Here is a 26,867-nt window from a genome sequence, read left to right as displayed (position 1 = left end):
AGGTGTCCAAGAATACAATCTCTTTTTGGATACGGGAAGCCATCAAACAGGCGTACTTGGCTCTTGGTGATTCTGCCACTATGTCTGTGCAGGCTAGAACACAAGCGTTAGGGGTGTTGGTCCCTCTCTGACTTTCAAGAAGAATTTGGCTTTTCATAGAGTGCTGAGCTCTAGTACTTGGTTACGCCAGTCCACGTTCACCTCCTATCTTAAGGATATTGCCCACAGATCTATGGACATGTTTTCCCTGGGTCCTGTGGTGGCTGCCCAACAGATTGTGTAATTCATCATTGCCCTTATCAGGACACATTTGTATCTTACATAAGATGATTGTGTGGATGAGGGAATGATTGCGCTAGCTGGTATCTTTTTTTTTCTCTTGCACCTTCCCTTCATCCTTCGGGCTGGTTGAGGAATAGACACGTCATTCACTAGACTTGTCTGATACAGGTGAGTAAGGTAGTCATACTGATAGTTTGGTTGCTTGGTATGCAAATAACCAATCTTCTACTCGGTAGCATATACTCCGCTCTTTAGCAAGGGGGAGTAGGGAGTGGTGTGTTGGTTTGTTATTGGACAGTCTGAGTTTCTCTTTGTTCCCTATACAATGATTTGTCCCATATATCATTGTACATAACTCAGTAGCGAGTTGTTGGATATCATTGTATAAAGCTTCTCACGGACATCAGTCCCTCTCCGATAGATATTTCTTCTGGAGCTGGACTGGTGGGTTGGGCCCCAGCCATTTTAGGATGTCTGTACCTCCCTCCAAGTATATATTATTGTTAAGACCGAAGGTTTGTTTGCGTATGAACAAATGACAAGTCTTCCAAGACAATTTGTATTTTTCATAGCTACAAACTTGAGGTCTTAATGTTGTACTGCCCACCTCTAGCTGCCCCTCTGTCTTCTTAAAGACTTCCTGGGTTGGGAAAGACTGAACTCTGTAGTGTGGGTACGTGGTCCTTGACCACTTTTCACCTGCTTTTCATTGTTAAGACCTCAGGTTAGTAGCTATGAAAAATACAAATTGTCTTAGAAGAAAATTTGTCATACACACACACACACACCTATCAATTCCTTTAATTATCCTTGTAAAATGTAAATAAAATTAATTTTATCAACCTTTGCCTACTGCGACCATTTTTTTCGAAGGGTTCCTGTCTCTCCTCCCTCCAATCCCCCAGCCAGTCGTGTATCATTTTCACCAAACAGTTCGTAAATCGTATATGGAAACAAAATTTTTCTAAAATTTTACTTCATATAACGTATTGTTTTATTACTTTACACTCTTAATTTAACTTCCGAACACATTAATAATAATAAAAAATATGAAAAAAAATGGAAAGAGAGACTTTTTGGGTTGGCTGTATTTTAACTTTTTTATGAGATATATATCTTGTGGTAAATCCAAAATGTTTAGAACACTCATCACAAAATATCTCATGTTTTTCGAGTAAGGGGTTTTAAGCGATCGAACTATAAAGACCCGTGTCACTTCAGCAACTGCCAAGCGGGTCAGTAAACTGTAGGTCGCTCGTTTACTGTTTTCGGGCCAAGAATGCATTACCATCCAAGCCCTGGCCCCGTTCTTTTTCCATTAAGAATTTGATGGAGATCCTTGGCCCAGAAGAGGAAGAAAGAGTTCTTTGCCCCATGAGGGCCTTAAGGACCAAAAAAAGCAGAGGAGCTTCTAGCAACCTCTGGTGCTTTGTGAAGAATCCTCCCCAACCTCTTTTAAGAACGCATTGTTGTTCTGCTTAAGGGACATTATTACAGAGGCACATTTATGGATTGGAGGGGACATTTTGCCCATGAGATCAGAGCAGTTGCTACCTCATTAGTTTTTAGACATAATTTGTGTCTTTTATTTTACAACCAACTTATTGGAGGTGTAAATTGATTTTTGCGATGCATTATTTACGTGAAGTGGAAACAGTGTTCAAGAACTGCAGTACTCTGGGTCCATTGTTGGTGTCTGGGATGGTATTGGAGGATGAAGCATAGAAGGCATTCCTTTTATCCTCTATCTCATCGCCTTGACATAGGGTATCGAGTCTTGGGGGAGCCTGGGAGTACCATGTACCTGGAATACCCACCAGTTTTTATTGGATGGGTGGTGGTTATTAATTTCAATGTAGGTGAAAGTGTTGTTTGGTTGTTTTTTATTGTGGTACTGTGCCCAGGGCAGGGGCACTCATTGATATTTTGCTAGCCATCAGACATATCCTTTGTTGCAAAGCTCCCACCTAAGCAAAGGTGCTCCACAGCTATACTGCCATGCTAGTACAGGTTAAGATGAACACCTACCAGAGGCAGTATCTTCCTGCAGTTGCTCTCTTAACAGGTAAGGAAACAACAAGCATGGTGTTAATACTAGCAACTTTTCTATTTCAAATTCATTACCTTTGCTGAATGTTTTGGAGTAGAATATGTCCAAGTATCTGACCTGCAGTGAATGTATAATTCAGCTTTGTTATTACTTGTTAAGTTACTTATATGAAAATGTTATTTTCATGATAAAATTAAGTTTCTTGTATACTTACCAAGTACGTAATTGTAAAATTGGAGCCTTCCTCCCATCTCATGGACTAAAGGGCACAAATGAATTGAGCTCTTCAGCTTTGTTGTTCCTATTGTTCCCTGAAAGGGGACGGGGTTAGTCACCTACACGAAAACAAGGAAGTGCTACCCTGATTTTTTTCATTTAAGCTGCTGCACGAGTTGAAACTATTGCTGTGTAGTTACAAGATAGCACCTATAGTAATATAACATCCTCAACTCATGGTTTGTCTGATAGTATGCTTACTGAACTTTTATCTAATGTGACCACTGCTAACTTTGTGGTTGCTAAAAGTGGCAATGTTAGGACATGTTCTCCCTCTGATCACTCATTTGGTGGAAAAATTTTGTAAAATTAATAGCACTGGAAATTTGTATACAGCAGAGCTATTTCTTCCAGGAATACCTCTCAGTGATCTTGTGCATACTTATAGATTTCATCAACTTGTCTGATGGCAGACGTATGCAGTGTGCTCATGTCTACACACCTAGTAGCACAACAAGTTTCAGGGGTTTTGCGTCTGGTTCTCTCAGTTATTCTGAGCCTACTGCTGCTGGGGGAAGCAAGGTTATCAACGATGGTGTTTCACAGATGGAGGAAAGTGATTGTCTACAAGCTATTCCGCTGGGGAAGTTTTGGTCTTTGGAATGTGAGCGCACACTGATTGTGCACATTATGAGTCTGCCAGTGCACTACATTGAGTTTCCAGTGGATATCAATATGCAGCTTATGATTGCAGTACAATGCCTGTAGTTTGTGATGGGTTCAGAACCCTTACTATCCCCCACAACCACCTACACACACACACACACACACACACACACACACACACACACACGTGCACGAGACTTTTGTTTCTGCAAAGTACAAAATGCTTCTTCAGTGCTTTTTGCTGTTTCTGTTAACAGGCCCTCTGTTGTCATTTCTGCTGATTATATACAGGGTGTTTCAAAATTAGAGCCCCCCCCCATCTACAGCATAAACTAAAATTGATATGGACAAAAACAAAAGTAATTCAGAACAGGTATTTATTTAAGTTTCTCTCTGTGTATTTAATATCTTGTATGACCTCAGCAAATCGCAAAAAAGCTGAGACTCAAACTCCATTTCCCTGAGCACTTTGGTCACCTCTCTTCCCAGGTCATCAAGGCTTGGTATACCATCATAGTTCACTGTGCGCACTTCAACACGATCCTTTAAGATACTACCAATGTTTTCGCACATAAAGGTCAGGGGAGCTACCTGTAAATTCACTTGACAAGAAAAAATCGATACCACTGTTTCGAAGCAGCTCCTGTGTCTAAAGAGCCTTGAAACAGGGTGTCTTATCATGCAAAAATGTGACTTCTTCAACAGATAACACATTTTCAGAATCTTTGAGGAAAGGAAATACTCCACCAGTAAGCACAGTTTTTCTGAAGTATTTGCCATTTCATGACTATCCTTTTTCTTTGATGATCTACATTAACCGTTTGGCTATGAAACAGAGAAAATTCTCAAACATTCATGAAATTTCACAACTTTGCGATAGTGCACATCATTGCTGATATTATCCAACTTTGCAGCCCAAATGATGTCATTTTTATGATTTGGCTTCCTGACTGTGTAAATGAAGAATTCATCTGATGTGGCAACATGGAGAAAGTCAGCTTCATCCCAATCTTTAAGAAATGAACCACAAAACCATACATGGCCTTCTCTCTGTTGCTGGGTGATGTTGGGCTTGCTGATAAGATGAAATGGCTTGATACCAGATTTTTTCAACACGATATACAGCACTATAACTTCTCTTCTTTCCTCTTTTTGTTTCTAGTTCAAGCGCCAATTAACGTAAAGACTTTTCTGGGCTCAGCTCGTGTCGCTGCGCAAAATATCCTTTAATCTATTATTTCTAGGGTAAATGTACTAACACATACCAGAGAATAAATAAATAAAGAAAAAGGTCAGTATAACTGACTCGCTCACCCTCCCAGAGGGTGTCGGTATGAACACTATGGCGAGTGAGACCACTACCACGAGCCAAATGCCAATAGAATTCTCCCACTACAAAATCCCCCAAGAGGAGAGCCGACCCACAGGATGTGGGCAGCACCAACTACTACTACTCCAATCCCATGCTGCCGACTGCTGCGCCTCTGTGGCCATCCTTTTCAGTTAGCGCACACGATACACACGTGCCATTTTCTTCTCTGTGTTTTTGTGCCCTTTCCTTTGGATTTTATTACCATGGAGCGTGCAGCCATCGCAGCAGCTAAGTTAAGTACTCAGTGTTTATTGCTAATTGGTTTTTTCTGGCCCTGAGCACGTATTTGCCGTTTTTTAGGTATAAATACGATCTCTAGGTCGGAAGCATGGCAGCATGGTTCTGCCTCGTGGTGGGTCCGTTCTGGGTCGCCCATACCCAGAACATCCCCTTGCTTTTGTACGCTCTATTTTAATTATCCGCTTTGTTTAGGGTACGGTCTACACGGTTTTGTCATGCATGCATGTCTTTTACCTTATGTAGGCTCTTCCATCCAGACCCTAGCCACGGCTCTTAGTATCGGCCTCGGCTAGCTTTGAGTGGTAGCCTTGCCTTCGGTTAGTCGTCACTACTCCTGGATTTTTTCTCCTACTATTTTGTTTCTTTCTTTCATTTTATTATTCATTTGTTAGTATTTATTTTGTGATATTTGGTTTTTAGGTTAGTTAGGCGTCTGGCTCGCTTAGCCTAGGTCATGGCCCATTGGGCCTTATGTTACCGCTTTTCCAGCTCGGTTGCTTCCCGATAGCATCCTCTCTGATCAGTTGGTTATGTTCTAGGCTTAGTTGTTGTTCTTATCGCCCCGTGGTCACTATGTGATCACGAGGCAGCCAGACGCCTGTCCAGTCACCTTTCCCCCCATCCCGCTCTTTCCATAGGTCGGGGGGGTGTGGGTAGGCCTGCCCATGCTCGCCCCACATAAACCCGAGCCTGCCTCCCTCTCTCCCCCCAAGCGGAGGGGGTAGAGGGACGGGACAGACCCAGAAAAAACCCCTGGACCCCTCGACCTCTCGGCTTCTCGGTCCGGTCGGATGGTAAAGGTTGGGGGGACTGCCTTTCCCCCCCTCCATTACTACTCCGTCGCTCCGTTACTAGCCCGAGTCTGTATGCCCCTTTGCTCTTTCCCACCTTACTAGGGCGGCCTTCCTTTACCACGGAGACCTGGCATCCAGCGGAAAGGTGCTAGTTACCCCACGGGGTGGACCGGAACATACAGTCGGTCCCTTCTAACCTCTCCGTTTCACTGAGTTATACACTCCGCCACGCACTGGACTTAGTCCGGTACGTTCGAGCTTATAGGTTTAAGATCTATTATGTTAAACTATCAAGTTTATCTTAAGTACCTTAAAACCATCCCCCCTCCCTTCATGTTTCACCGGATACCTCCGGGGTTATAGCCTATTCAGGCGATTAAGGGAGGGGCTATGACCCAATTTTTCCGAGCTCCGGCATGCAACGGAGTTCTTTTCTGTCCTTTAGCCTGTAAGTGATATTCTTTAAGATACTCATGTGTCTTTTCACTTACAGACCACCAACTGTGAGCATCTGGGATGCGCCGCCACACTTAAAGACCCATGTGGACACGAAGTTTGCCGGTCCATGCTCCATGCGTGACTCCGCACGGGGACATCCAGGTCTGGTACCATGAAAACGTGTACCATATTTACGATCTGGTGAGCCAGGCTTTTAGACGGGGTAAGTATTCCATCTCCGGTAGCTGGTCCTCATCTGTTATAGTGCTTAAGTTTTACATCAATCACTCTAACTTAAGTAAATTCTTTAAGGGCCTTATAGCCCCTATAATTTTAAGTTATGCTTTAAGTTAGCTTTTTAGTTTTAAGTTATTCTTAAATCTAATCAATACCCTCTCTTTCCAGGCGCCGGCCGTGAGGGATACCGCACTGGCAACCCTGCGGGCCTGGGTCGGCGGTTTCGGGAAGAACGCCGCCAGGGTATGCCCTACATCCTGGAGAAAAGGTTGGCGGTACTAATCTTCCCCGGAGGCAAGGCGACAGGATACGTCGACCCAGTAGAGGCGGCCCCGACTATCGCCTTCATCCAGCAACAGCTGGCTGCCTCATTGACTGACCAAGGCCAGGACATCTCCTCGGAAGTCGCGACGTTGGATATTAAGGTAGTAGAACCTATTGGTAGGTGTGGACGACCTGTTGGTCGAGCGGTAGGTAGGCGGGTGGACACCCAAGGGGATACCCTGTGGGTGCACCAACTGATTCTTCTACTCCTGCAACCTCTCCATCCTTCCAAGGGCTTTTACTAAATTTTAAAACCGAATTTAAATTTTTTTTTTTTTACATTTTAAGGGTAAGAATGATAGCACCCTCCTGACGCTTCAGTTAGAACCCAAGGTTCAAGGGTCAAAAGCAGTGAAAATCCTTTGACGAAGACGTCGTCGTCGTCTAAGAAGACGGCTTCGGCGTCATCCTCTTCTCGTAAGTCTTCCGGCTAGGAATCCCGGAGCAGAGAGATCTAAAGCTTCTGGGTCCGGCTCTAAGTCCTCGAGGAGTAAATCCTCCAGAGAGAGATCTCACACTCCGGCGAGGTCGTCAGTTCCGCTACCCTTGGTTCCAATTCAGAGCCACCCCTCCACCTCCGCAGCAGCTCCGGCTTTGGACTCCAATGCTGGTCTGTTACAACAGGTGGGCGACCTGGTTGGGTCTCTGAAAAGTAGCATGGAACAAATGATCTCTCGGTTGTCGGATAGGATTACCTCTCAAGACAGCATTATAGCGTACTGAGCCAAGCTCCTCTAGCCTCTCCTCACCTTTCAAATACAGTGAGCCCAGCTTCCCCCGTATGCACTCTCTACCTCCGTTCTCAATGCACAACCCTTGGAGAGTAGCGTCATACGCCCCCCTTCAAGACGGACTCATTTCTATCCCGGAATGTGGAACTCGGAGGATCGAGGACTTCGAGTTCTACCCGGAAGACCTTCAGCCTCCGTTCATCGGCTACGCAAGGCTCACCGCCTCAGCCATGACTCGGGATGATAAAGTACCAAAGGAGGACAGTCCTCTATTCACGTGACCAGGCTCAGAGAGAATGGCTCAGGTGTCTAGAGGACATGGATTGTTCCAATACGAAAATCCAACCTTTCAAGAGTCCGTTTACGATCTTTACGATGGATGAGAGTACCCCGCTCCCTTTCCTGACAAAGATCGCGACATCTACCATTCCAGCGGCCAGAAGGGGGACCCCATGCCTCAACTGAAGGAAGCAGATCCTACATCTCCGTTACTTCCTTCAGCCGGAGAATTGTGGAAGACTTACCTAACACCTTCTCAGCTGGCAAACTCAAACCGGACTGTGCTATGGAGCAGTTTGGTGAGAAGCTACCTAGGCTTCCAGATAGCCTTATTCAGGCAGAATTTGACGCCAAATCGCGGTTAGCCAAGATCTATTAATTCCATGGCTATGACCGAGGTGGCTACCATAGCCTATGGGTCAGAATCGCTCTTCAAGCTTATGACCAAATCCCTGACTCAAACGGTACAGTCAGATATGTTTGAGTTTGCCACTGCTAGGTACGAATTGTAGGAAGCATGTCTACAAGAAGCAACTATTCGGCACGAGCCGAATAGGTTTCTTGCGTCGAGCATCTGGGGAGCAGACCTCTTCCCAGAAGCGATGGTGAAGGAGGTTCAGTCAGAGGCTACGAGGTTGAACCAGAGCCTTAAGGACCGTGGGGTCTTACGGCCAAGAGGCGACAAGATCTAGCAGCTAGGGGTAAGGGTCAAAGGAAACCCAGACGTTTCCAGCCCTACCAGAAAAAGCAGCCACGCTTTTCTCAGCAAGTTCCGGCTGTTCCCTTAGTGCAAACAGCCAACCTTCCACTTCAAAGGCTCAATCACAGCCGATTTACGTTATCTCCCCTCAGCCTCAGCCCTCCACCTCTTACGCCCTCCCTCTCCAGCTTACAATCAAGCCTTCGAGAGTCAAGCTTCACAGAAGTATGAAACCGCTCGGGTAAGGGAGGCAGAGGTAAGCGATCCTTTCGTGGGAGAGGATCGGGAGGTCCCTTTAAATAGGGAAAAACATTTCAGGGGAGGCCGAGGAGGCTACCAGAACCAATGAGGAATTTCAGGTAGGAGGGGGAGGCTGGTTTACACTTTCGCCACCGGTGGAACTTCAGCAAGTGGGCTCAGAGCATTGTGTCAAAAGGCCTGGGTTGGAGCTGGTTAACGAACCCACCCCCATCCAGACCTTTCCGCCAACTTCCTTCCAAGGAACTGACGGAGTATGCGGAGGATCTCCTTCAGAAAGGAGCTATAGCGAGAGTCAAAAGGTTAAAATTTCAAGGACGCTTGTTCAGCGTTGCCAAAGAAAAGGCTCACAAAAAAGAAGGGTAATCTTAGACTTGTCCCCGCTTAAACTTAGCCATTCGCTGCGACAAGTTCAAGATGCTCACGATCTCGCAGGTACGGACCTTACTTCCCCGTGGGGCCGTCACCACCTCTATCGATCTTACAGACGCTTACTATCATATCCCTATTGCAAGACACTTCCGTCCGTATCTGGGCTTCAAGATAGGAGACCAGACATTCTCCTTCAAGGTAGTTCCTTTCGGGCTCAACGTAGCACCCAGGGTGTTTACGAAGCTGGCGGAAAGTAGTAGTTCTTAAACAACTCAGATCGCAAGGGATTATGGTAGTAGCGTATCTCGACGATTGGTTGATCTGGGCTTCAAAACAGTCGAGGAATGCACAGAGCAACACTGAAAGTAATTCAGTTCCTGGAATATCTAGGCTTCAAGATAAACAGGACCAAGTCAAGACTCACCCCAGAGTCAAACTTTCAGTGGCTAGGCATTCAATGGAATCTATTCTCCATACTCTGTCGATTCCATCATCCAAAAGAAAGGAAATAGCGAAGTCAGTCAAACATTTCTGAGTCACAAACTGGCATCAAGAAGATCCCAGGAAAGGATCTTGGGTTCTCTCCAGTTTGCATCAGTGACGAACATCTTAATGAAAAGCCAAACTGAAAGACCTAACCAGAATCTGGCGCTCACGAGCAAATGTCAGGTCCAGGACAAATTATCCTCAGTCCCTCTGATTCTAAAGAATCGACTCCGACCGTGGGCGAAAGTCAAGAACTTGTCGGTGTCAGTGCCCCTTCAGTTTCCTCCACCAGGGATCACCATCCACACAGACGCATCATTAAGCGGTTGGGGAGGATATTCCCAGTTCAAAAAGGGTTCAAGGAACGTGGTCACCTCAGTTCCGTCAGTTCCATATAAACGTACTGGAAGGAAGCAATGGCGTGTTCTTGACTCTAAAAAAGTTATGCCCGCCAAAGTACTCCCACATAAAGCTAGTCCTGGACAGCGCAGTGGTGTTACCATTGTGTAAACAGAGGAGGCTCCAAGTCACGTCATCTAAATCACGTCATGGTAGCCATCTTCCTCCCTGGCGGCCACAAGTTCAGTTGGCATCTCTCCTCCACTCATATAAGCTGGAGTGGAGAAACATCATAGCAGATGCTCTATCCCGATCAGTACCTCTAGAGTCGGAATGGTCACTGGACAACAGTTCGTTCCAATGGATTCTTCAGAGAGTTCCAGGTCTACAGGTGGATCTCTTCGCATCTCAAACGAACCACAAACTCCCGTGTTATGTGGCCCCCAACCTGGACCCTCTGGCCTATGCCACGGACGCCTTGGCTCTAGACTGGAACAACTGGGAGAAGATTTATTTCCCTTTCCTCCGGTGAATCTTCTCATGAAAGTCTTAAACAAACTCAGGACATTCAAGGGTCAAGTGGCTCTAGTAGCCCCAGACTGGCCGAAGAGCAATTGGTACCCTCTCATTCTGGAACTGGGTCTTCGCCCTCTTCGGATCCCCAATCCCAGGCCTACCCAGTCAGTACAAATGAAGACTGTGTTCGCTTCCTCAGGGATTCTCAAAACCCTAACTTTATGGATTTCATGAAGTTTGCAGCAAAAAGGGATGCGAATATTGACCCTCAGAATATTCTCTTCTTGGAATCCGATAAAAGAGATTCAACTTTGAGACAGTATGATGCTGCTGTCAAAAAGTTAGCAACCTTCCTGAAAGAATCAGATATTAGGATCATGACAATCAATTCAGCTATATCCTTTTTCAGATCCTTATTTGAAAAAGGCTTAGCAGCTAGCACAATTACGACAAACAAGTACGAGCCTTGAAAAGATTTTTCAATTTGGGTTCAACATAGACTTGACAGACTCCTACTTCTCGTCTATTCCCAAGGCTGTGCTAGACTTAGGCCTTTCGTAAGGCCTACGTCAGTATCATGGTTCTTAAATGATGTTCTAAAGCTGGCTTCAGAAACCAATAATGACACATGCTCGTTTATATGCTCTTAAGAAAAAACCCTATTTTTATTAAGCTTGGCCTCAGGAGCTTAGAATTTCAGAACTGTCGGCGTTATCCAGAGATCCGGATCATATTCAGTTCCTTCCCACAGGGGAAGTGCTACTTTCTCCGGAACGTAGCTTTATAGCAAAGAATGAAGATCCTTTGATGAGGTGGGAACCATGGAAGGTACTACCCCTTCCACAAGATGTATCTCTTTGCCCAGTTTCAGCTTACGAGCCTTTCTATCTAGGGACCTCCTCATCATCATCGGGTCCTCTCTTTAAGAGAGAAAAAGGTGGCACTTTATCTATTAAAGGCATCAGGCAACAAATCCTGTACTTCATTAAACAAGCCAATCCTGACTCTTTCCCAAAAGCACATGATGTCAGGGCAGTAGCCACCTCAATTAACTATTTCCAACATATGAACTTCGATGAGTTGAAAAAGTATACTGGATGGAAATCGCCGACAGTGTTCAAACGTCATTACTTAAAGTCCTTGGAAGCTCTGAAATTTTCAGCAGTTGCAGCGGGAACATAGTTTCCCCTGACTCTGACTAATCTTTAGTAGAAGATCCAGTCCTCCTTTCTACCTGCCTCACCCAACAGTTCGTCTATTCCTGCCTTGTTCCATTTACGGTCACCTTGTGTCTTAGCTGCTTTTTATGATGATGTAGTGGGTGTCCCTTATTTTTTTGCTAGGGACACCCACATTTGATGATGGATATTGATCTCGTGGATGTCATCTCCTTATTTTTATGCTAGGAGATACATCTTATTGTAATGGTTATTGGGTTTTGTATATTAAGTCATATACATTCCTTTATATATTATTATTATTGAGTTTTGTTTTATTCAACTTTATATTAATTGCTTTAGAATGTTTGATACATAGCTTTACACAGATACCATTTTTGTACATATTATGACATATTTCTCCTGTAATATATGTATATTACCTTAAGTTAAGAAATATTATTATTAGAATTAAGTGTAATTTAAGCAATATTTCTATTTTGTATCACTGTGTATATGTATCCTTATTAGCAATTATATTCGTTTATTTTTATTTTATCTTTTATTTGAGACCTCTTTGTATTTTGTTCAATTCTTTACAATCTTGTGCTATTTCTCTGGTACGATTTCGCGCAGCGACACGAGCTGAGCCCAGAAAAGGGATTTTGACGTAAGGAAAAATCTATTTCTGGGCTATTGGCTCGTGTCGCCAGCGAAATCCCGCCCTACCCGTCCCATCGCCAAGATTGTCTGCTAACTTCAGGATGGCCACCAGAGGCGCAGCAGTCGGCAGCATGGGATGGAGTAGTAGTAGTTGGTGCTGCCCACTCTGTGGGTCGGCTCTCCTCTTGGGGGATTTTGTAGTGGGAGAATTCTATTGGCATTTGGCTCGTGGTAGTGGTCTCACTCGCCATAGTGTTCATACCGACACCCTCTGGGAGGGTGAGCGAGTCAGTTATACTGACCTTTTTTCTTTATTTATTTATTCTCTGGTATGTGTTAGTACATTTACCCCTAAGAAATAATAGATTAAAGGATATTTCGCTGGCGACACGAGCCAATCGCCCAGAAATAGATTTTTCCTTACGTCAAAATCCCTTTCTTGGTCTACCCACTGCCTCAGCTATGATGTCTTTTGACTCCTGAGAAAGGACTTCAGGCCTTCCGAGATTCTCACTCTTTTTGCGATGACAGTCATATGGATTTTTGTTCGTTTCTTTTAATAAAGGATTCATCTCTTTTAATGTATTTAGCTATCCAGGAATATGAAATGAAGGACGTGCCAGCATCCCTGGCCTCTCTGAAGGTTATAGCCCAGATTCGGTCAATCCATCTGATTTCCTCCGAGTCGTTAGCCATGGCTGGATCTAACACCGTCAGTCAGTCTGAAAATACAAGAAATGTAAAATGAAAAATAGCTTAATAGAAACTTAAGATAATGTACTTGGAGATAGGCTATAGTAGAAAACTTCATAACTTTCCATTTGTTCTGTAGAGGGGGGGGGGCTCTAATTTCAAAACACCCAGTATATAAGACACTAATTCTTGAAATGTTAACTTACGGGTGTGAGATATTTACATCTGCCTCATCACATTAACTTAAATCTTTTAATGCAGTTCGCTTGAACTTCTGAAGTTCCGCAGTCCACCAATGTGAGGAGTAAAGGACCTCTGGAACTAAGAAGTTTGGCAATGAGCCACACTAACTGCATATTGGTGCTGCTGTTCTGTGAATGTGGTTGCTCTCAGCAGATAAGGGATCAGGGTTAAATTGTGAATGTGAAAGTTCTCTGTTAAAATAACAACATATGAATAAGTGACAAGACCATCCATCAATAGTCCAAGTCTAACTGCTACTATGTATGTATTAGGAAACAGAAACCTGGGTTTGAGCTTCTCTTCAACGAGTTAAACAAAAGATGAAGAAAAGATATTTTGTTTGTTTACAATACATATCACATATGAATTTTGTAATTAGTTATATTATTATTATTGTTATTATTATTATTATTATTATTATTATTATATTATTATTATTATTGTTATTTTTTTTTTTTGCTTTATCACTGTCCTCCAATTCGACTGGGTGGTATTTATAGTGTGGGGTTCCGGGTTGCATCCTGCCTCCTTAGGAGTCCATCACTCTTCTTACTATGTGCGCCGTTTCTAGGATCACACACTTCTGCATGAGTCCTGGAGCTACTTCAGCCTCTAGTTTTTCCAGATTCTTTTCCAGGGATCTTGGGATTGTGCCTAGTGTTCATATGATTATGGGTACAATTTCCACTGGCATATCCCATATCCTTCTTATTTCTATTTTCAGGTCTTGATACCTATCCATTTTTTCCCTTTCTTTCTCTTCAGCTCTGTGTCCATGGTATTGCAACATCAATGAGTGAGACTTTCTTCTTGATTTTGTCAATCAATGTCACGTCTGGTCTGTTTGCACGTATCACCCTATCTGTTCTGATACCATAGTCCCAGAGGATCTTTGCCTGATCGTTTTCTATCACTCCTTCAGGTTGGTGCTCGTACCACTTATTACTGCAAGGTAGCCGATGTTTCTTGCACAGGCTCCAGTGGAGGGCTTTTGCTACTGAATCATGCCTCTTTTTGTACTGGTTCTGTGCAAGTGCCGGACATTCGCTTGCTATGTGGTTTATGGTCTCATTTTTTGTATTGCACTTCCTACATATGAGAGAGATGTTATTTCCATCTATTGTTCTTTGGATATATCTGGTTCTTAGGGCCTGATCTTGTGCCGCTGTTATCATTCCTTCTGTTTCCTTCTTGAGCTCTCCCCTCTGTAACCATTGCCATGTGTCATCGCTGGCCAGTTCTTTAGTCTGTCTCATGTATTGTCCATGCATTGGTTTGTTTTGCCATTCCTCTGTTCTGTTTGTCATTCTCATGTCTCTGTATATTTCTGGGTCTTCGTCTACTTTTATCAGTCCTTCTTCCCATGCACTCTTGAGCCACTCGTCTTCACTGGTTTTCAGATATTGCCCCAGTGCTATGTTCTCGATGTTGACGCAGTCCTCTATGCTTAGTAGTCCTCTCCCTCCTTCCTTTCGTGTTATGTATAGTCTGTCCGTATTTGCTCTTGGGTGTAGTGCTTTGTGTATTGTCATATGTTTCCTAGTTTTCTGGTCTATGTTGCGGAGTTCGTTCTGCCTTCGTCCATTCCACCTATTCCTGCGCTGTATCTGATTACTGGCCTGCCATTGTTTATGGCTTTTATCATATTATTATTCTTATTAATTATTATTATTATTATTTAATTATTATTCTTATTATATTATTGATTATATTATTATTTGGGTAGCAATCTCAATTATGAGGGCACAAGAAGTAATGTTCTGTAAGGTCCACAATAATATACTGATGGAAGCAGTAGTAAAATTTTATAAAACTATGTAAAGGCTTTTGAACCCTACCCTGGTTTCATCTTCAGTAGAATGAACAATTTAACATAAAATATATGAAGGTAAACAAGACAAAAATATCAAGAATGGCTGCCCTTGATAGTCAGATCTCCAACAGGCATGGTGGTGGTCAGTGGCCTAACTAGGTAATTTCTTCTCTATTGTTATATTTGGCTGCTATCCTGGTGGATCATCTTACTGGCTGATGTAATGTTGCAAGTAATACCTCATCAGGAGTCGAAGGTGCAAATGGATAAAGACTCCTGCACGCTATCTGGCACCTGTGGAGGGAGAGGAGAGGCAGAGGCAGCATCAGGTGAGGGAAAAACAGAGCCTGTCTTAAAATTGAACTCTAACAAACTACTTGAGTATGTAAAATTTGACAATTGAGTCCTCATTAACAAATGACTTGTTACCTTTGAAGGATTCTCCCAAGTCAATGGCAGCCCCTTCAATTAAGCATCTGGTGTTTACATTGTGTTTACAATATTCCTACTTCATTCAGTGAGTTAAAGATAATGGTTGGGTTGATGGCAAGATGGTTAGCTGGGATGATACAGCATTATTTACTAATGTCCCTTTAGATTATGTAATTACAAAATTACAAGAATATGAACAGGGTAATGTATCTTTCCCTGTGGCGGGATCACAAGCTTAAGAGCAAGCAGCAAATCTCCCCACATAAACTTAATCTGTCTGGCTACCAAACCCAATCTCAATCACACTTTCCTCTTTACACTACAAAATACAGCAGGACAATTGACCCATACCTACATACAGAACAAAACAACACAAATAGGTACTCACCTCTGGCTCCAGTTAGGCTAGGCTGTGCTGTCCGCTGGATAGGCTATAGGCTAGCCGTGACACATCCACTGCCGACAACCAACCACACACCAACCAACTGAGACCCACAAACCCACAACTCAACAACCTGACAAACAACTGGAGACGAAGAACACCAACAGCCCGAAAGAACACGACAACCACACGACTTACAGAAGCACAACAACCCGCCAAAACCAACACTGCCCCAACCACCACTCACAAACACCGAAAATGCACTCCCAACCTCTTCAACCTCACCACAACCAGACACACGTACAACAACTTCACAACCCCAAAATCTATCAAATAACACCAAAACAACTAACCACCAAAGGATAACTGCTGTCAAACCAACTCTGACTTCACCAGACGCCTCACTGCTTATGACTCTCGTAACAGACTTCCACTGACATACTACAGAGCGCCACAACAGACATGCTTCCGACTGCCATTTAACCACATCCATTCATCTCCTCTCTCTCTCTCTCTCTCTCTCTCTCTCTCTCTCATCTCTCTCTCTCTCTCGCTCTCTCTCTCTCTCTCTCTCTCTCTCTCTCAATCTCTCTCTCTCTATCTCTCTCTCTCACTGCGAGATGTTGTCAAATATAAACTACTATCATTACTCCAACATATCCCCATACCGATGGAACAATTTTTTTCACTAATTAGATTATGAATTACATCAACAATATTTGAGTTTAATAACCAGGGGTTTGCACAGAAAGAAGGAGTCGCCACAACAGACATGCTTCCGACCGCCATTTAACCACTCCCATTCATTCTTCCACCAATCTCTCTCTCTCTCTCTCTCTCTCTCTCTCTCTCTCTCTCGGGGGCTCGTCTCTCTCTCTCTCTCTCAACTTTTGGAGACGTTGTCAAATATAAACTACTATCATTACTCCAACATATCCCCATACCGATGGAACAATTTTTTTCACTAATTAGATTATGAATTACATCAACAATATTTGAGTTTAATAACCAGGGGTTTGCACAGAAAGAAGGAGTAGCCATGGGATCTCCCCTGTTACTGGTACTAGCTATCATTTGTATGGAGTTTGTAGAAAGAGAAATATTAAGCAGATGTGATGAGGTAAAACAAAGCCAGTGTTATAGGTGAGGTATGTAGATGATAATCTTTGTTGATTTTAAGGGGCTGGAAGAAAATTAGGTAAAGTTAGTAGAAATATCTAATAGTATATTACCGTTCATTAAGTTTACAATAGAAATGGAAGTTGATTTTAAATTGCCCTTTTTGGATGTTTTAGTTTTCAGAGATTGCAATAGTCAAATGTTCAAATTCTCAGTATATCATAAATCACCCAATTCGGAGAGTTACAATCACTTTTATTCCTTTCATTCAGACTAAATTAAAAGCAGTGTGATTATGAATTTTGCCCTACAAGCCTTTAGGATATGTGACCCTAAATATGTAGATGGAGAACTGCAACATATAATGGTAACATTCAGGAGCTTCAGGTATCCCTCCCATTTTATTGAGAAGGCCATTTCATGAGCTAGGAGGTCTTTTTTATCTGCCCAAAGCTAACAACAGGGAAAAACCATTTAACCATGATCATAGACCTGAGTGGAATGCAGCTAATATTATTTTTAAAAGCTACAATGTAAACACCAGATGCTTAGTTGAAGGGGCCGCCATCAGCTTGGGAGAATCCTTCAAAGGTAACAAGTCGTATGTTAACGAGTACCTAATTTTCAGTACATACTCAGGTCGTTTGTTAGACTAATTTTAGGACAGGCTCTTTTTCCCCTCACCTGATGCTGCCTCTGCCTCTCCTCTCCCTCCACAGGTGCCAGATAGCGTGCAGGAGTCTTTACACATTGCACCTTTGACTCCTCCTAATGAGGTATTACTTGCAACATCACATCAGCCCGTAAGACGGTCCAGCAGGATAGCAGCCAGATATAACATCAGAAAAGAGGAAATTACCTAGTTGGGCCATTGACCACTTTCTTCATCACCGTGTCCGTTGGAGATCTGACTACCGAGGGCAGCCATTCTGGACATTTTTGTCTTGTTTACCTTCATATATTTTGTTAAATTGTTCATTCGACTGACTGAAGATGAACCCAGGGTAGGGTTTGAAAGCTTTTACATAGTTTTATAAAATTTTACTACTGCTTCCATCAGTATATTATTGTGGACCTTACAGAACATTATTATTATTAATCATAGTATTAATATTTGAAAATATTAACAAACATATACACACACCATAAGAATTGTCTCGTCTCCGTTAAAGAGAGAATGATTATTTTTATTATTTAATGTTATTTAATTTACACATAAAAGCCTGAAAACTTATAAATCATATAGAAAATTACATATAAACACTTGCAGGGTTTCTCAAGGATTCGCAAATGTTCCCTTGTCTGTGAAAAACTTGTGTATGACAATTAGCTAAGTTCCAATGAAAAGTGTGTGTGTATGTGAATTTGTGCAATTCGAATCACACAAGTTCAGGATAGTACTGTAGGTAAAGTTACCTTCCTCTTACCACCCCATGTAGTTGCAATCTCGCTCCTAGGAGGATAAGCTCAGCTGCATTCAGGCTTACCCACACAATGGAAAAGGGTAGGTCGAACCAGGTCACACATGACCCAGGTATATGTAGTGGTAGGATTTTGTTTTACAGAGATTATTCAATAACAACTGAAGCAAGATAAGCACAGATATTTCCATATATAATGGCTTAAGTTTGTATGTTAGGAAACATACAAGTCTCTTTTTAGTTTAGTATACCGTATTATAATTATTTCAACTTTGCATTTTCCTAACCCTTAACCATTCTTGTATTTTCAGTGGCTCTCGTCGATGGTTGATTGTATCTTCGCAGGTCAATATTCATCGGGACTATCGTGAAGATTTAGAAGCCCAGATGCTTGATGAAGGATTCAAACCAGATGACCTTCTTCTTCTTGATAAGTGTTATCCGTTTACAAACCTAACAGTTAGATGTCATGGTTCCCAGGTGTTTCAGTATCCACAGATTTTGAATGTAAGAGTTGCGATTTCCTATAATTTGTTTGAAAATCCTCTTGGTAATTGGCATTGTATGTTTTGTAGTGGCTTCATTTGAATTCCTCCATTATAGCATTTGTATTTTCATATGAATTACAAAACCTTCTAGCTTACACCTATATGTGTCTGGTTAAGACTGACAGGCTGGCACAAAGTAGCTCATTTGCTTGAAATGGGTAAGTAATAGTCAGATGAGGTGAAATTTCTCTTGTGAATGGGGATGGCTCTGCCTCACCTATTGCACACACCCATTCCTTGCCATGATTTGGCAGTGAGTACTTCTTTTACTGACTAATCCCCAGCAAGTGCTGTAGTGTATTTTATTCTCTCAACTAAAACTCAATACAGACAGCCTTTTTCCTCCCTCTGTAGTAAGGTTCCCAGCCTCCCTTAAAGAAATTCCCATGCTAATTTAATGTATCATTAACTACCATTAATATGATCTCCTTCTCTTCTTGGGTTTCCTCCCTCTCATTTTCAAATCCATCACCACTAACCTATGTTGTTTTAACACATGCTTCTCCCAAGATCACTTTGCAGTTGGTCATATTGCTTTTATATGTTCCTCTAACCAGGATGGAATCTCTCTCACTAAGGGTATTGTAAGGTGTATTTGAAATTATATTACTGCAAAGTTTTTATGATAAAGCATATTGTACAATATTTAAAATATTTGCTAATTATTCTCATTTTATTTTTCAGTCTGCTTTTACTGGAAAATAAAATGAAAATAATTAGTGAATATTTTAGATATTGTACAATGTAGTGTATCATCAAAACTTTTTACAGCAAAAGAGAGAGAGAGAGAGAGAGAGAGAGAGAGAGAGAGAGAGAGAGAGAGAGAGAGAGAGAGAGAGAGAGAGCTCAGTATTGGGCCCAACCAAGAATGACTTTGTTAGATACATAACTGCATTATAAGTATGCTCTAAATAATTTTTATCATTAAAAATCAGTATTTAGTCACAAACACGATATGAAACAAACAGTCAAACCTCGGTTTTTGTACACCTCTGTTTTCGTATGTTTCGGTTTTCATAGACTTTTTTTTCTACAAAATTTTGTCTCGGTTATTGTACATTTCCTCGATTTCGTACACTCAGAAACACTCCATCCAGGTGCCAAAACAAAGCATCCCATCTTTCATGATCCATTCTGGTTTTGTGTTTGTTGTTTTTGTGCTATTTTATTTGAGTGCAACTGCTAAATAAGCCATCATGGGGCCAAAGAAAGTTTTAAATGCTAGCCGTTCTGTAAAGAAAAGTCCAGAAACACTAGAATTTAAGAAAGAACTTGTAGCAAAGTGTTGGAGGACGTTGCATGCTGATCTCAGTGAGAAAATGTGTACAACAGGTGCTGCTGTTAGAGAATTTAAGGCCAGCAGTGGGTGGTTTTAAAAATTCAGAAAACGAATGGGCATACATAATGTGCCTGCTTCAGAGATTAAGGGCATGTTTGCCATGTGGAATGATGTAAAAAACTTTGTAGAGGATTATCATCCCAACAAAGAAGTTGTAATCCATGTCTCCAACATGTTTAATGACAATGCTGCAATTAACTGTAGGGAAATTTTAAAGAAATGCCAGAAACAAATGTCTCTGGACAGTTTTGTTGTCTGACAGGGGTCCAGTAACTCTCAAGTTGTTCCTAGTGCCAGTAAAAAACAAAGTGGGGAAGTAACATCAAGTACTGCTAGTAAAAAAGAAGGGAAGTAACCCCAGATAGGTTTTTGATATCTGAAGTCCTTCTGGAGGGAGAGTCCCCTTCCAAACAATAACATCACCTCCTCCCTCTCCCCTCCTCTCCATCTTCCATACACTAACAAGTGTTTTCCTTAAAGGTAAGTGATGTTAAATGTTCATTTATTCATTTCATTAGTCATTTATATTTATTTATCATTGTATTCGGTTTATAAAACAGTGTTTATTCCCTTAAAACATATTTTTTGCTAATATGTTTGTGGGTCTGGAATGCATTAATTGTATTTACTTTATTCCTTATGGGAATTATTGTTTCGGTTTTCATACGTTTCAGATTTTGTGGGAGGTTCTGGAACGGATTATTTATGAAAACCAAGGTTCCACGGTAGTTAATGAATAAATAGTGTTGCCCTAGGGAAAAAAAAGTAAATTAGGAATAATTTTAGAAATATGGTCCATAGGAAAAATCTGCAAATTAGTGAAAGTTCCTGTGGAAAAGTGAATAACGTGTTCCACAAAAATCTGTGACAAAGTGAACTGCAAAAATGTGAAACTTGTAAAACCGGGAGGGGCAATGTACTCCCTTAAACTTGGGAGGAGTCAAAATAGCAGCCTAAGGGAGGTCGGTGGTGTCTGCCCACAGGTAGTTACCCCCTCTGCTGAACCTGTTGCAAGTTCCGAGGTTGCAGCCATCACTGTTGGAAAGGTGTATTGTTAGATGTGCATCGTCTTTCATTGAGTTCAGATGAGTTTTCTCCCAGACATCAATGGCATTTTATGGACGCATCACACCCACTAAAAAGGCGTGCAACTGGTGTCTCAATCCCTTCCAATGCCATATAAGTGAATCAAGGATCTTGTATTTAATCCTCATCCCTCTTGCAGTCATTGGGATATCGATATCCCTGAAAATTTTTCTTCTGGTTTTCCCTTTGCAGAGAGTGGCTTCCAAGTCCCTGTCCTCTTTTAAGTGCATGCCTTGGATAAAAGGGTAGACTTTTCGAAGGGGAACTCTATCTGTTCATATTCCTCGGTTTTTTTGGCCAAGAACGAGTCGCCTCAAATCCATGGTCTCGTTCTTTCTCTATTAAGAGCCTGACAGAAGTACTTGGATCCAATGATGTGGAAAGATCTTTGTGTCCAGTGAGATCTTTAAAATACTACTGGCATAGAAATAAGGACATTCATGGTGATTCTTGCAGTCTGTGGTGCTCTGTCAAGAACCTATCTAGACCTTTGTCTAAGAAATGCTCTGGCATTCTTTCTAAGAGATGTGATGAGGGAAGCTCACTCGTCAATTCAAGAAGACATGTTCTCTTTGTATAAAGTAAAAGCTCGTAAGATTAGAGCAGTGGCAGCTTCTCTGGCTTTCAAAATAAATCTCTCCTTATCAGCAATCAGTGTTTGCATATCATTATCTAAGAGATATTGAAACAGTGTGTGATGATTATAGTACAGTAGTGCCTCAGGTTACAGTATTAATCCGTTCCGAAGCAGCCTTCGTAACCTGATTTTTTCGTATCTAGAACCACATTTTACATGTAAATTGCCTAGTTCGTTCCAAGCCCTACAAAAATACCACAGTAAATTTCATAATAAAGCTAAATTGACCAATAAACAATTGATATACAACAATTTGGACCATTCAATACCTAACATAACCATGACTGTACCTATAAATAGTGTACAGGGTTCAAGAAATACTGTACGTACACATACGTATATATGTAGTAAAATGTGGAACCTTACCTTTCCAGTGAGGCGATGTCCGAAAGTGACGACAGAAGAGGAGGACAAATGGCAGAAAACGTGAACACTTAACTTTACAAAGCACATTAAAAAATGGTAGAAAACATTAACACTAAACTTTACGAAACACCTTAACAAATGGCAGAAAACATTAACGCTTCTTGATTATCTCCATCTTCTTTCTCCATAGAAAGCATCCTCTTCTTTATGTGAACTTCAGCAACATTCTTGGGACCCATGGCTAATAACGTAAGTAATTAAGTTCACACACAACACAATAAAGTAACTTACAGTACAACGAAAGCAAAATCACCAACACGAATTTACGTAACAAACGAAATATATGTGAGTGAACTAATTCCAGTGTTTTCGATAACGCTGCTGCAAAAAATTGTCAAGGAACGCCTTTATATAGAGGCATGATGGGACAGATGCTGACCAATAGGATAGCAGGATCTTGTGGCGGTGACTAGCATCTGGAACCAATGGGAGAGTGGGAGGATGGTGGCGAGTCTACTGAGTTTGCGGCGCACTATTTTTAAAATTGTTCTCAACGGCCCGGGTGAATCTCGGACTTTACCCTTTCGCAACCTGAATTATTTTCGTACACGTACGTAGGGACTTTCGTTTGTAGAGGTTCCACTGTACTTTGTGTCTTTTTCTTGCAGCTGGTGTGGTGTTGTTAAAGGAAGTGTAAGAAGTGACTCTTTCTAAAATCTTTTTTCTCCTAGATATAAGGTGTTTATGTTTTTTGGGAAGCCTGGAGGTATGAAGTGCCTGAGTACCCTCCAATGATTTTGTAGGGTGGTGGTGGTATTTTGTTTTAAACAATGTATTAGAAATAAGTTAAAAAAAAATTTCTCGGGCATGTTATTGGTATTGAACCCTGGGAAGGGGTGATTCACCTATCCTTTGTTGTCTATCAGAAATTTCCTTTACCACAAGGCTCCCACTAAAGTAGTAGGCGCTTACTAGCTTCACAGCTACATCTATACATGATAAGTGCTTTCTAGTTAGTGTTAATTTTTTTGAGGTAGAACTATCCATGCATCCCACCATCCCTCAGTTTAGGAATTGGCTATATAATTACTGGGTAAGTCCCATAATTAATTACATTTTTATAATAAAATACATTTTAATTATACTTACCCAGTACTTAATTATATAATCGGAGCCAACCCTCCGACTCCTTGCATGGTCTTTTCTTTTGAAAGGCATGAAACAAACTGAGCTCTTTGACCAGTGGTTCGTCTCTTACCCCAAAAGTTGGCAGGGTCATTGTTACCTAGCCAAACAAAACGGAAAAATAGCGCAATCTGCAAATTTCGGAATTTAACTGCCGGGTGAGTGAAACTCTTAGCTATATAATTACCAGGTAAGTATAATTAAAACAATTTTACTATAAAAATGTCATGTTTCTCTCGTTATTTGTTATGTACTGCACCCCGGGCAGGGGCAACTTGTCGTCTTTGTTAGCAATTGGAGTCATCCTAATACAAGGCACCCACTGCATAGTAGGCAACCATCGGCTTTACTGCAGCACTACTATGTGATAAACAAGTGCCATCCAAAGGCAGTATCTTCCTGTAACAGATTGTTTATCAGGTAAGGAACAACACACATTACTTATTACAATGCCAGCAATTTTCTATTCTCAATCTTTTGGAGTAGATGTGTACATGCATCCCACTTCCTATTGATGTGGGAATCAGCTATGTAATTACTACTTGGTAAGTTACTTATAGGTGTAAAAATGACAATTTTATAATGAATTAGGTTTATATGCATACAGTAGTATCTCGACATACGAGCACTCTGAGATATGAACCAGCCTCTGAGCAAAATTTTGCATTGAGATACAAGCACACTTACAGACGCTAATGCTAGATGGCTGAGCGCTTGGGAGTGCTCTAAGCCTGCTTCACTCGTTCAGTTCATGTGGTCGTTGACTTCTGTATGCATCTGCCGAGCATCTCCTGTGTTGTGTTTGCGTTATTTACATGATTTTTACTGTACAGTAGTACCTCGAGATACGAAATTAATCCGTTCCGAGGCGCCCTTCATATCATGAGGTTTTCGTATCTTGGACCACGTTACATGTAAAATGGCTAATCCGTTCCAAGCCCTCCAAAAACACCCCAGTAAATTTCATAATAAAGCTAAATTGACCTATAAACAATGAAATACTACAACAATTTGGACCATTCAATACCTAAATTAATAAAAAAAATACAAAATATAACCTGTATATAAAGTGTATATTAGTGTTCATGGTAACAAGAAATATACTGTACATAAAATGTGGAATCTTACCTTTCAAGTGAGGCTATCTTTGAAAGTGGCGGCAGAGGAGGAGGATGACAAACGGCAGATACGTATGTATGTACGTACACTTTAAAAAATATACGTACATACTTTACTATCCAAGGAAGATTGCTTCTGCCTACTTTTCATAATGTTCCTGTGTGAGCCTTTTCGGGGGTTGTCTTCTACAAATGATTGCACTTTATGAAAAGCGGTTTTAATTTCTGCCTCTTTTTTTTGATTTTTTTTTTTTTTTTTTTTTTTTTTTTTGATTTTTAACTTTTTTTTTTTTTTTTTACTTTTTTTCACTTTACGCAGGTTTTTTTTTTTTTTTTTTTTTAAACAGAATTTCAACTTTCGTGTTTTTTTATCACTTGGTTCTTTTTTGCACCTCATGACTCTGTTGGCCCTGGTGTCCATCAAAACCCTGTACAACCAAATGCTCTCTCTGCAACTGATTTGGGTACTGAATGTTCGGCTGCTGACCTTCAACATAAATTGAAGTGCCTTGATTATACATAGTACTGGTATGCATGTTGTAAATGATTGGTCTACACCCTCTGTTCAGCAGGGAGTGGAGATTCTACCAACCTTGCAAAGTTTCCACTTAGCCCATGAGAGAGACCTTGATCACTTATCCCATGTGAGAGATCTTGGTCACTTTTTTTTTTAAATACACATTGACGATCCCGAAAACGGATACCGCGTGCGTACTATAACAATGCTGGTACCGAGTTGGCCGAGGCAACCGCCACCCCACGTGGTACATAGTTAGATGCATGATGGGAGAGACGCTGGCCAATAGGAGAGAAGGATTTCATGGCCGCGACTAGCATCAGGAACCAATGGGAGAGCAGGAGGATGGTGGCGAGTCTACTAGTACTAAGATGGCGGCGCGCGGCGTGAGTTTCAAAATTGTTATCCGGGCGAATCTCGGACTTTCAGAAACCTTTCGTATCTTGAAAAATTTTCGTATGTAGAACCGTTAAATTTTTCGTATTGGCTTTCGTGTCTCGAGTTTTTCGTAAGATGAGCCTTTCGTATCTCGAGGTACCTCTGTATTTGTGAATATTCTATGTAATAAGTGATGGGTCCTAAGAAAGTGAGTGGTAAGGTTGGCAGTGAGAAGAAAAAACCTCTATAGATCTTACAGATGCCTACTATCATGTCCCAATAGCAAGACACTTCTGCCCATTCCTAGGCTTCAAACTAGGAAAGAAAGTTTACTCCTTCAGAGTAATGCCATTCGGGCTCAACATAGCGCTGAGAATATTCACCAAGTTGGCGGAAACAGTAGTACAGGAGTTGAGAACTCAGGGAATAATGTTAGTAGCCTATCTGGACGATTGGCTCGTATGGGCCACAAGTATTGACGAATGTCACAAGGCGACGGTCAAGGTAATTCAGTTTCTGGAACATTTAGGGTTTCAGATAAACAAAACCAAGTCTCGACTGACACCGGAGTCACGTTTCCAATGGCTAGGAATCCAATGGGACTTAAACTCTCATACTCTATCAATTCCGCTGTTGAAGAGAAGAGAAATAGCCAAGGCCACAAGGCAATTTCTCAAAAACAAACAGACGTCCCGGAGGAATCAGGAAAGAATCCTAGGTTCACTCCAATTTGCATCAGTAACGGACGTTCTGTTGAAAGCCAAACTAAAGGATATAAACCGGATTTGGCACTCGAAAGCAAAGCGGAGATCCCGGGACAAGATGGCTCCCATTCCAGCGATCTTACGCAAGAGGCTCCGCCCTTGGACAGAAATCAAGAATCTGTCAAAGACAATACCCTTGCAATTTCCTCCGCCGGCCCTAGTAGTCCACACAGACGCCTCACTAAGTGGCTGGGGCTGTTACTAACAGTACAAAAAGGTACAGGGAACCTGGTCTCTAACATTCTGCCAGCTACATATCAATGTACTGGAAGCTATGGCAGTGTTTCTCACCCAGAAAAGGCTACGACCAGCCAAGAAGTCTCATATCAAGTTGGTATTGGACAGTGCGGTAGTAGTCTACTGCATAAACAGGGGTGGTTCCAAATCGTCCCACTTGAACCATGTCATGATAGCCATATTTGCCTTAGCAGACAAGAACAAATGGCACCTGTCAGCCACTCACCTAGCAGGAGTCAGAAACGTGGTGGCAGACGTCCCGCTAGAATTGGAGTGGACATTGGAAAAGGAGTCATTCAGATGGATCTGTCAACAGGTACCACAACTTCAGGTGGATCTCTTTGCCACAGAGTCGAACCACAGACTCCCTTGTTATGTGACTCCCAAGCTGGACCCTCTGGCCTACGCCACGGACGCTATGGCTATAGATTGGAATGTATGGAAGAGAATTTACCTCTTTCCTCCAGTG

At 41.8% G+C, this 26,867-nt stretch overlaps 1 protein-coding gene across 1 annotated transcript in view; it reads left to right on the top strand.

Moving 5' to 3' along the window:
• The window catches only part of LOC135223631 (exostosin-2-like), a gene marked incomplete in the record, with an annotated part of 647,541 nt that overhangs the window by 254,557 nt on the left and 366,117 nt on the right, over positions 1-26,867 (top strand). The window contains 1 exon segment of the mRNA XM_064262245.1: positions 18,535-18,730. Within this exon segment, the coding sequence (XP_064118315.1) occupies positions 18,535-18,730 (196 nt within the window).

This window comes from Macrobrachium nipponense, chromosome 10, assembly GCF_015104395.2.
Source record: "Macrobrachium nipponense isolate FS-2020 chromosome 10, ASM1510439v2, whole genome shotgun sequence".
Lineage (NCBI taxonomy): Eukaryota > Metazoa > Arthropoda > Malacostraca > Decapoda > Palaemonidae > Macrobrachium > Macrobrachium nipponense.
This window is presented reverse-complemented; position numbering and strand designations above follow the sequence as displayed.